Source organism: Macrosteles quadrilineatus, unplaced genomic scaffold, assembly GCF_028750875.1.
Source record: "Macrosteles quadrilineatus isolate MER2022 unplaced genomic scaffold, UCM_ALF_1.0 Scaffold_1__1_contigs__length_201487025, whole genome shotgun sequence".
Taxonomy (NCBI): domain Eukaryota; kingdom Metazoa; phylum Arthropoda; class Insecta; order Hemiptera; family Cicadellidae; genus Macrosteles; species Macrosteles quadrilineatus.
Window position 1 is genome coordinate 39,171,333 of NW_026542594.1, and position 12,160 is coordinate 39,183,492.

The 12,160-nt window shown below is 35.4% G+C and overlaps 1 protein-coding gene across 3 annotated transcripts in view; it reads left to right on the plus strand.

Moving 5' to 3' along the window:
- Positions 1–12,160, plus strand: part of LOC128982790 (uncharacterized) — a 176,566-nt gene that overhangs the window by 113,093 nt on the left and 51,313 nt on the right. For 2 of the 3 annotated variants that reach the window (XM_054401793.1, XM_054401794.1), the window contains exon 4: positions 11,621–11,689. The exons of the other annotated variant lie outside the window; for it this stretch is intronic. In XM_054401793.1, coding sequence (XP_054257768.1) covers positions 11,621–11,689 — 69 coding nt within the window. The remainder of the gene's footprint in view (positions 1–11,620; positions 11,690–12,160) is intronic. 3 annotated transcript variants of the gene reach the window in all.

Consider the following 12,160-nt stretch of genomic DNA (forward strand, 5'->3'; position numbering starts at 1 on the left):
CAACGAAAATTTATATATACTACGTGTTTTTCTTAGTTAGTTGGTTACTTTTCTGTAGAGCTCCAAACTCGAGTGTCTAAACTTTTTTCCCCGACAGTAGAACATAGTTAAGAAAAATGTGCTAAAGAGAAGGAGATGTTTGTAGATTGCGTTAAGTAAATAGTAGGCCTATACGCAAATGGGACTAAATCCCCCTCTCATTCCAATAGTTTCGCTGAATTTATCCCATGATAGGATGGTGATAGTCAAATTATTTAGTCGTAAGTGCTCTGCGAATCACTTACACTTAAATCGCCATTAAAATACCCCTGGTGAAGAACCGGCTGCGGCTTTATGGGCGCCCATTTGATAATAATGCTCGCGTGGGAAATGGATTAGTCCAATTAGGTACCTGAGGCCGAGCAATTAACTGATTGTAAACATTCAATCAACTCGCGAGAGGAATGCGCATGCTTGGTACTGAGGGAGAAATCTGTGCGATGTATCGTCAACTACTGTACTGTAGTTACATTCAAGTGAAAGACGCAATTCACGTTATTGTGTCACTTAAATTTGTCTTAATTATTAAATAAATAAATAGCCTTAGTAAATAGCTTAGCCTGATGTTGTATGATTGTGCGAGAAGTGAGAGTCTGTTCTGGAAGTACAGTAGCCTAAATTGGAGATAATTTTACCACTATGTAAACTTCAAAGGCCCATGCAGGCCTACATAAAAATTAGATTTTTACATTTTAAATTAAACGTGCATTATATATTTTTTAACAGCCTGCATGGTGCATTCGTGGTTCTGAATTTCAGTACTCTTTAAAACTATTTCCACAGCATAATACAGTACAGTTCTGATAAAGAATTTATTAGTTTGCTAGTTTGCTTAGCAATTTCAATGAAATGAAGAGAAACTCAGATTTTACCGACAGACTTCAATGATGTATACACAGTTACAGCATATCTATATAAATAAAATTAGAGTTTTGTCTGTACATTGCTCAGAATTATATATTTTTAGGTTATTTTTACGTCTTATACATTAAATAAGCAGAAACGAGTCTTATCTCAATTTCTGTCTGTCTGTCTGTCTTTCCCTTTGTCTGTAACACTCAAGATGGCATTTTACGCTATCTTCTCCTGGAAAACGAGAGTACCTATGAAGATCCAAGTCATTTTAATGTATTCACTGGATTGGCGAGATTGTCTTTAGCCATTAAAATATGGCCTCACTACTTTGTAAATAATATTACGAACGTTCAAAAATGTAGTTTTGTGCGATTTATGTCAAGTTTTCGTCCAATTTTTATTGCATAATCATCTATGAAATAACGAACAGCTGTTCGGATCAAGATTATTTTTCCTAGCTGTCACTGATATGTTTACAAATGTTGTTTACAAATACCGCAACCTTTTTCAATCACGTTTTGAATGTAAATCCCAAGTGATTACAAACGTTTTTCTTACATAACGGATTTAATTAATCGAAAGTGCAATAATATATAGTGTAATAATCCCGTGTAATAAACCGTGTAGATCGTAGATGAAATTAAATAACTAGGCATCATCCAGTTCAGGAACCAGAGATTCTTTGTGTATAAATTGTTCTTGAGTTTTGATAACCAGAAAGAAGACCTTGAATCAGTGTTGTATACGGCTGGGAAACTTTAAATTTAATAATGATCGTCGCCAAATGGCTTAGAAATATGGTTTCCACTCATTGACACGGCGCTTTAATGGCGGTTGTGTAAAGTGTAAAGTAAAAAATCACAACTGCAGTGGGTGGTTGTAACAGAGGTTTACGGATGATGCTAAACTCGCTTTTCTAATGTGTTATTTTCTGTTCCTGCCATTGACTATATATATACAGTCAATAGTACCTACTCACCGTGTGATGCAATCGCTGGACCATACAGCCAATAGGCCCATAGCCCATCTCTTGGGTACGTACGCCTACCCAATTATTCATAACAAACTGTTCGACGACGATCCTTGATACCGGTACTTTTCCCTAGAATACACGGCCTACCTACTTAAGAAATAAAATTACAAACGTCCAAAAACCCAACGTTGTGTGATTTTTGTCACATTTCCTTCTAATGTTATTAGATAGCCTTTACTAATCATTGTTTAGAGAATAGGTACGTAATCTATTAAATAACAAAAAGTTGTTTGTATGAGGTTGTTTTTTTTTTCAAACTGACACCGATAAGTTTACATTAAAAGTTGTTTACAAATAAAGCAATTAATGGGAAATAACTTTGATTGCCGTTCTAAAACGTTTTACGAGAAAATCCAAAACCAAGAGATCAATAACCTCGGGACTTGATTAACTCATTTGATTAACTCAATTGGTCGGCTGTACTATAGTTCTCAACTGTGAACGTTGGTTTTTGGTACCGGTTCTATTCCTTAGAACCGTTGGTACTGTTGGTAGTAGCAAGAATCATTTTTAAGTACCAACACATCACTGTACTTTACATATTAGTTATCGTTGGTGTTGCACCTTATTTATTATTACAGGCGTAGGCTATTCAATTTGATTGATGTCTTAGCTGTACAATTTTGGCTTTTTCTTTCTTGATTCCAAAATGTTAGTTTATGCTAAGATAACGATAACTCATTTTAGTAAAACATTTATTCAGCAAACCATAATGAATTGTTTAAACGCTTTACGTTGTTTATGTATCAATAGTTCGTGGCCTATTTTGGTAATATTTACTATAAATTACCAATCGTCTATAGTTCTTCATTTCATATAGTAAGCCGTCATTTCGGGTCATCATCGGTCCAAGCAAATATACATTGTTATGATGAAATTTGATGACATAAACAAAATATTTCAGATACTAATTTTACAAGTACTTTGTTATGCTTAAAGCGTAGCAAATCCCCTAATTAAGTTCTGTATTTTTGTGTGTATGTCTGTTAGTAAAGCATTAATGCCCTTATTTCTCAGTGTTTCACGGAAAGGACAAAAGTACCTTTATAATGAAAATGTCAACACGAATAAAGTGTTAAATTGGGAGGTTGAGGTAGTACCTTAAATACTTTTAACCATTGTGGAAGGTAACTTTCAATTATAGGCCTACATTAGGGCTGTGCCTCATAGATCTATAAAGCATTTTTTAGTTTAATCATTGGATTTAACATATGGACCAACACGACCCAGGTTACATTTAATTTCGAAGCATTTGTTTTGGCTTGAAACTGTCAGATACTGTATTTGCGAAGGTTTATATATAATAGTTTTGCCAGTATATCTGAAAATATGCAAACCAAATTCTGTTCTTAATAAAAAGGTTTCAATAACTGACTACAATAAGATCCCCGTGCGTAGAACGGGCACTCAGCTAGTGTATTTATAAATATACGTAATTATGAATAAAGGTATTGTGATCTTATTTCAAGTTCCTATTTTACTTAAAAATAAGGTTGAAAGCACAAAAAATACGTCAAAGGTGCTAAGGTGCAGGACTATTGAGTAGTATCTGTAAGAGCGAATGGTCATCCTACACGTTTTACCACATGCGATACCGTGAGAGGCGGCAGCCACTGGACTGTACCTATGTGTGTGTGTGTCACACACATCTACACACTGACCTTTCTACGACCAGCTTCACCCCGAGGGTCTACACTTCCCCGGCTTTGTTATACACCTCTATTCACCGTTATACGCTTCTTTGACATTCTTTCGCGGAAGTAACTTTTCCTTACGTGAATCGCTTAGATGCCCCATTCAGAACTCATGTGATAGTTCATAACTCTGTATGTTTGCAGCCAGCTCGCTAGTCTGACCAGCAAGATAGGGATTTGGGACTTCTTTGTGACCGTGACCCCAGATTTCGGAGTGAGGGTTAAATTACCTTGTAAAGCTGAGTGTTGGCTGCTCCAAACCTTTTGAATTTTGAATTTTTACTTTAATTTAATTTGAAGATGAACAAAAATATTGAGTAATATTTATTTTTTCACGCTTTTATCAACAGTTTTCTAGATAAAGCCACTTCTAAGTGATAACTATCGTGCCACATTTTACTCCTAGCCTACAGAGCAAAATGCAACAAGTGCAACTCGTACATCGTATGCCGCCGAATCATGTTAAATGCTAGCATAATTATTGGGGCATGGGTGTCTTGTAAATACCTATGATTATGCTCCTCAACCCTACCACTGCCAACTGTTACCAGCAGTAGCAGTAGTCCGGAGACGATCTAATCCCATACGGAATGTGTATTTGTAAAATGTTAATGGCTGTATCGTATGTATAGTCTATGATACACTCCTGTTGAGGTTCTTTATCATACTTCAACCATGCAAGTACATATCTCATCCATGCATCCACGCAAGTAATTTGTTCACAATATTTTTTGTTCTACTGTACCTCATGTTTACAACGATATCCATACTTTTGGTCGTAAGCGACTGTACCAGTGCCGGACCAGACTGTACCACTCCGCATGTGGCCTTGATTAGTTTGTTGTACAACTACCAATTACACAAGACATTTAACATCCCTGGCACGGCTCATTTATTTAGATCGTATTTTAATTGGCTTCGTTGATAGTGGGATTGAAAACGTATCTTCTGCTTCACTGCCGCGAGCCGCTAGTCTAGAGAGTCCATTAGTTACACATGTTCTTTGAACTACTCTATGTATATTCCATCCATATACATTTTTGAAACATCATCCTTCACCAGAAAAACATCATCTTCTTTTTGTTCACAGCTCAACAACAAAAATCAATTTCGCAATTCTTCCGACCTTGCAATTCCTAATCACTCAACGTCATTCTTCCAAAAGAATTTTCAATACAATGCCGTCAAGATGTTTAATAACTTTCCTCCTTCCCTAAAGACCGAACAGGATTTAAATAGATATCAGAAAAAACTAAAGAATTCTTTGCTGGATAATGCCTTCTGCAGCGTTCATGAGTTTCTTTGCCCGAGAACTGGTAGTGTAAATACAGTAGCATATTAGACTATTTTAATTTATAAGAGAGTTTTTTATATGTAAATACAGTATTTCATTATGTTTTTGACGTAGTTAATACATTATATGTTAACTAGAGAACCCGTGCAGCTCAATGAGCCGCATAGTACAGTATGAAACATAACGCCGAGGAAAAAACTTTATGCTTAAATTAGAGTAATTTTAGCTACATCTTAAGTGAGTTGTTTAAACACTTTTAAAAACTAATTTTAAATATCTCTGTTTGCATGTCGTCAAGGTTCACCTACATTATTTCTGCTCTCAGTTTTAATTGATAACTTCTAATGAATGCTAAACGATCTGCCTCAATTCGAGTTAACATGTTGCAACAAAGTTTTTCCAGCATTGAGAATTAAAGAATACTGTTGCCTTACTGATATACCTGTGTTTAGTAATTTAGGTTGGGTCATTTTATTTCTTTTATTTGAGACATCCTTCTAATCAAACGAATTTTCTCCGTGGAGAATCCTGAAAAATGAGGTGATATCAACCATTTCATGTGCTCCATTTTTTACCCCCAAAACTCTGGGTTACCAACTGGACTGCCATAATCTGCTTTGAATAGGCTAAAGCAGCAACGCCATTGAAAGTTGGTTAACGTATGTTAACGTGTTGTCTGTCAGTGTCACGTTGTTCAGTGGAGTTTCTCTAAATACCTGTCCCAAAGTTTTGAAAGCATGGATTCATTTGTCGACATAGGTTGGATAACTCTTGTAGTTATACGATTTGGATAGCAATTTTCATATTCTCTTTTTGAACAGCGTATTATTTGCCTCTTCTAAATCTTAAAAATAAAATTGACCGTAACAACTCGATCGTTGAATACATAAACACTAATTCCTTCACTTATGTTTGGTCTAATATTGCCACTAAAACTTTCAATAGCAAATGAGTTGTTGAAACTTCTTATTTTTGACTTGAAATGTCTGGATTGTGTTGGTAACTTCAGTCAAAAAACCTTGTATAAGTTTTTCCGAGGAACTGGCAACATAAACCTAGAAGTAAACAATCCATTTGCGTTTTTTTCTCAATTGAAGTAGAGCAAGTACCTAATACAAAAATTTACAATAAAAACTAAAAGGTCCGCCAAGATTTAGTATAATCTTACTACTTGAACTTATCATAGTCAAGGCATTATTATAGTTTCTACTAAATGTTTTGAAATATCTCGATCTGTCAGTGTCAGAAGTAAACATTTCTTGCATGCATTCATTTGATCTGACATTAGGCGAGTTTACTTTACCACCGGGACAACACTCACTATGTGCTTCGTAAATTTTTTCACTTCCAAAAAAGAGTTGCATAGCAGAACCATCGATGTATATAAGAACTGTCAAATATTATTCATCTCACTAAGTGAATGTGTATCTGGGTCTTTTAGACCAGGCCTCTCTATTTCTACTCTCCTCATTAAGATATCTTATTATTAATTGTCTCCTACTCCCGTTTTCAATATTTCTTCTTTGAACTTGAGACATTTTCTGTTCTTCCTACAAAACTGATTAACTTTTTAACTTGGTCTTAACCCAAAACCTACTCAATATTACAAACATTATTATTAACTCCTAAAAAGCTAATGAAAGCTAATGAATGAGTTTCTTTTTATAAACAGCTGTTTTTTATTTTTAAATTTGTTCTGTGTATTTCTTATTGGGAAAACTCGACCTTTGAGAGGGTCTCACGCCCTTAAGAGTAAGAATTTCAAAATTCTAAAACCTTATTGCAAAACTACACATTGAGACAAATCTTTTGACACCTTAAACGTTGGAATTGGTCCACAAATAAGGGAGGAGTTGCGTTAACAAAAAACGGCTTCACGTATTATATACAGGGTGACAAAAAAGTCTGGAAACGGTTTAATATCTTTTTAACTAAATTCGTTAGAAATTTCAAACCTTCCACATCAACTTACATGTATAAAAACTACTTTTTCCAAGAATTATCATTTTTTTACCTCTACCAGGGGACGACCCATGAGGAGTAGGTACATAATCTTTAATGTAAGCATAGGTTAATATGCACATCATTTTAAAGGTCTGGTCAAGTGGGGTTCATTGCCGGAAACCACGCCAAAAAAGATTGATCCGTTACAAAATGGCGGCTGTCCAAAGTTCTTGTTGAATATACCTGCACAGGGCTTACTATTGGTAAATACTCGTATTAAACATTAGCTTGAGAGCTGAAACTGTATTTTAAAGTCAACTAGCTCATAGACTAATATTATTCAATCTTCAAAACAAATTTAAACGGGTTTCAGATTTCCCGGCTAATGTTGAATATTAGTATTTACCAAATCTTAGGCTTCTGCAGGCATATTCCGCAAGAACTTTGGACTGCCGCCATTTTGTAACGGATGAACCTTTTTTGACGCGGTTTCCGGCAATGAACTCCACTTGACCAGATCTTTAAAATGACGTGCATATCAATCTATGCTTACTTTAAAGATTATGTACCTACTCCTCATGGGCCGTCCCCTGGTGAAGGTCAAAAAATTGTAATGCTTGCAAAAAGTAGTTTTTATACATATCAGATGATGTAAAAAGTTTTAATTTTCTAACAAATTTAGTTAAAAAGATATCAAGCCGTTTCCAGACTTTTTTGTCACCCTGTATATAGATTTTGCTGAATAAACGAATTGTGATTTATGACTTATTTTAGCATCCTCTATGCATGAGGCAGTAAAAGTGATAAATTCTTTTTGTGACTCGAAACTGGAACTCGCCTTATGGTATTTTGAAATTTATTTTAGCGAATTTCCCATATAGGGAATAAGCTATTACCGTAGTACTCATGGTAAGACCTGGACGCGGGACCGATTTTTTGTTCATTTTGAGGTCCCTAGAGGCCAAAAACACCATCCATTCAAATTCATATATATATATATATATATTTATATATATATATATATATATGTGTGTGTCCGTTAGCGCGATAACTCGAGCAAAAATGATCCGATTTTGATGAAATTTGGTACAAACGTGTAAACCTACGTTTATTCGAATGAGTTCGCGATCCAGCATAATCGGACCATGGGAACTGGGGTTTATGGGGGGTTTTATGGGGTAAAAATGTGTTTTTCCCATTTTTTACCCTAAAAACAAAAAATTTTGCAATTTATTTCCAAACCGTTTTGTAGAGCTTAAAAAAATAAATAATTTAGTATATTGAAGCGCTGTTGTATGCCTAACGGTCACGGAGAAAATTCAAAAATAGTTTAATTTAAAATTCCCATGTTATTCTTATGGAGAAAATAAAAATTGTTGTAGTTTACTTGTTTATGGATATATATTGATAAAATTTGGCAAATTTATTTATTTCATCCCATACTATTCACGTATGGTCAAAAAACACTTTTACCTTCCCCGTAGCAGCAAACCTAAGCACTTGTTAAATTTAATGTTATTTAAATAGGGAATAAATATGTCTTATTTATGGAAATATTTGAGTAAAAATGTAATCAGACAAGTTGAAATTCGCTTAGTCTGCAGGTTTGCTGCGGCGGGGGTATTTTATACTGATTTTAGTTTTAATTGAGAGTTTCACAGCGTTAATTACACGAATCCTCTGAATTGTCTACACAAAATAACTGTAGCCAATATTTTAAAATCGTAAATTCCCTGTATTGTTTTGGACATTGTAGCTTGTGAGGTGTGTATAAATACTAGGTAATCACTGATGGAGTATTATAGTAAAAGAAATTGATTTATTTTATACACGTACAGTAGTACGTAGCCTATAGTAAAGTAATTGGTAGTTTAAAAAATACAGCCAGTAGGCCTACTCTATAGAAATGCATTGTTAAAGGAAATGTGGGTAAACATTTACTTCACATTCAGTAAGAGAAACTATATTCATGCGATTCCGCAAAAAGTCTGTAAAAATATAGGTACCGAAACTCACAATGACAATACATTTTAAGTGTTTTTGCATTTCAATCTCGTAAAAGGCAAGCAATATCGAAAATGGCCATTTGTTTGTTAACTTGTAGGACAATAATTAAACAGGAATGGAGGAATGAGCTAATGTTATGAATTTTCTCATATGAGAATGAGTAAAAAGTAAAATATATATATATTTCAACACATTCCTAACTTGACGAATATAATTTATATTCGTCAAGTTAGGAATGTGTTTAAATAATTTGAAAATTGGACCTTGTGGACACTCCTCAGACAGGGAAAGTATTCCTGGAGTAAAATACAGCGAAGCATAATCCAAGGCTCGTCCAAGACACGGCTGTTGACAGTTTGTTTTTCAGCAGATGAATGGAGTACGGATGGATGAATGAAGTCACCTTCGCGGTTACCACCATTTATATGTCGATGGTTACCACTCGACTCTTGGCAGATCGTTGCGATTGTGCGTAGTTGCATACTGCGAGGGTAACTCTGCGCAACCGGATACTGTACCAATACACGTGCATTTAGTGATATGATTATTTAGACTTCAATACGTATTTTAATATTCAAATACAACTACCTTGCTCAAATTATTTCCATTCAATCTGGGTTATTAACAATTTGTAACACGTTTCTATACAATTCCCGTTTTGTTGTACCGGTAATGATTTATATTAGCAATTAATTGTACTAATCCTACTAATATTATAAGTGAGAAAGTTTGGATGTATGGATGGATGGATGGATGTTTGTGACAAGCAAGCGCGAAAAATACTGGTCGGATTGGGCTGAATTTGGTGTGACGATGATAGCTCACATTCCCGATTAAAATATAGACATACTCTTATCTCAAAAATTCTTTCGGACTCTGGCCCAGTGGCACTGGAGTTTCTTATGTTAACCTTACGAGTATTTGATATATTTGTCTGTGATATATTTGATATATAGTTGATATGGTTGAAAACGATTATTTCTCATCATATCCCTATTATTTTCATTGCAAGTGTGATCTCTTCGATGTATTTTAGAAAGATAACAACGTAAGTCCTTTTTCTTCTTTACATTTTATGCAAATAACATTACAAAACTTGAATTCACTGAAACATCACCAACAGTGAAACATAACGAGTCAGTGTATGGATGAGCTGTATCACCAACTACAGTATCACCCCATTTTCGTATGGATGTAAACAACTTTGTATCAAGGACGATGGACATCTGTTTTTACGTAAAAAAATGTTAACTTGTAAAAGTTCAGATGATTGACAACAAAATTCAGCAGAAAATGTGAAATTTTAAAAGCCTACAGGACGAAGGGCTTTCACGGGATACTCCAAAACCACAAAAGGCACATCCTAGAGGATAAGAGCTTTAAATTGATACCAAATATGCCTATAGAAATAAATATTTAGGAGTAGATTTGCTGCACACAAAAATCCAACAAATTCTTTTAATAGCATAGAGAGCCTACTCTACTCATAAGGTTAACATAGGAAACCAAAAATTCACAGGCCAACTATTTAAAAATTTACAAAAATGTACAGGGCCACTAGGGTGGAGCCCGAACCGAATTTTGAGATAAGAATATGTTAATCGGGAATGGATCTATCATCATGCCAAATTTCAGCCCAATCCGACCAGTAGTAAATGCGTAATTGAATTCCAAACAAACACACTTTCAAGGGCCTAAATCTAAATCTACTTACTGTACTATATTGATATGAATAAATTCTTGTATTGATCTCTATAACAGTGATGAAGGTAACTTCAGTATGAGAAGACATGCAGCCTCAAAAATAAATGATTAGTTTTTGCGCTACAGCGGGGCCGCATACCCGTACCATAGACAAAAAGAATTAAATATATTCTTTTTGTCTATGCCCGTACGTACAGGTTACAGTCATAAGGGACTATGTTTTATCTATGTTACAGTGTAGAAGGCATTTTCAACAACTGCCAGCTGTGTTGTCACTGTTGCCAGTTGCCACCAGTGTTGCTGTTGGCAGGGGGCGGGTGTGGGGGTGGGGGTCATGTGACCTTTGACCTGGCGAGTCACGTGACTTTATTGTGCTGAGATACCTATCGTGCCCGTAATTCACTGATGTCCCCGATCCCCCGCAATACAGGCTCTTCGCGTTTCTACCTCTACCAGCACGACATAGGTACCACAACATGATGGTAGTGGAGCAATAGCAAAGAGAATGCCAGGGTACAGCGGAGAGACTGCCATACTATTGTGATCGATCATGTTATCACAGACAATGCACCGTGATGTTATGCGGTGACAAATTTAGCAAAGCATGTATAATAACTAAAAGCCAACAGTGCTTTTGCGTGGTTACAAATACTATGTTTGCTATCCGGTTGACCATCTTTTTTTATTAAAGAATATTTTACAACTTTTTAGAGGTCGGCAGATCTTTTATCTACATCTTTTATTTACAAATAAAGGGGCATGTGCATGATGTATCCAGAATCCAGAAGCAAAGGGTGAGCCTCAGCACAAGAGCTGGGCCGCTTTCATAAATGCACAAAAGGTTTTATGTTTCTTAGAGGCGCAAGAAAGAGAATGATTCCCCCACGAGGTAGAGGGGCGCAATTAATTACCTCTTGAGCCCATAGTATCACATACAAACCCAGGCCTGTACAAGAGTAAACTGTACAGATTTTAGTGGCGTGGGTGGGCCCTGGGAACCAACCCCTTGTTAGTTTTATTAATGACTCTTTGACTTAAACTGTGTTACAGAGTGCCCTTCACACTAGTTCTGCACCCTTGGAACCCAGGATGGCTCAGCTGGAGACCCTGGAGGCAAAGGTCAGCCTGGTTGAGTTGCAATTGCTCATTAAGGGCTCATTACTTTACCTATATATTCCTTTGTAATATGGCTTCAATCCCATTATTCATAGATCAATACAGTTCTAAAAGTATAAATTTACTTAGTTTTATTATGTACTAGCTGTTGTACCCGTGCTTTGCAACGGGAAGAGGAAACAAAATAGAAACAATTTAATCTTTACATCTGTTGCATATAACAGTTACACATCCGCCAACGCTTTTAAAAACAAAATTCAACTTTTATGGCCTTAATAGAAACGTTTCAGTTATGACTGTTAAATCTGGTAAGTAGTGGATACCACCATTTTGGTTTTGATTGATTTTAAATCTTGTGTATGCTGATATGAGAAAAACTGACCAAATCTTCGAACAAAACTTTGACATACATGATTTACCTTCATCTCCCTTAATTACATATCTTTAAATTTATTATTGGCATTTTAAATTTCA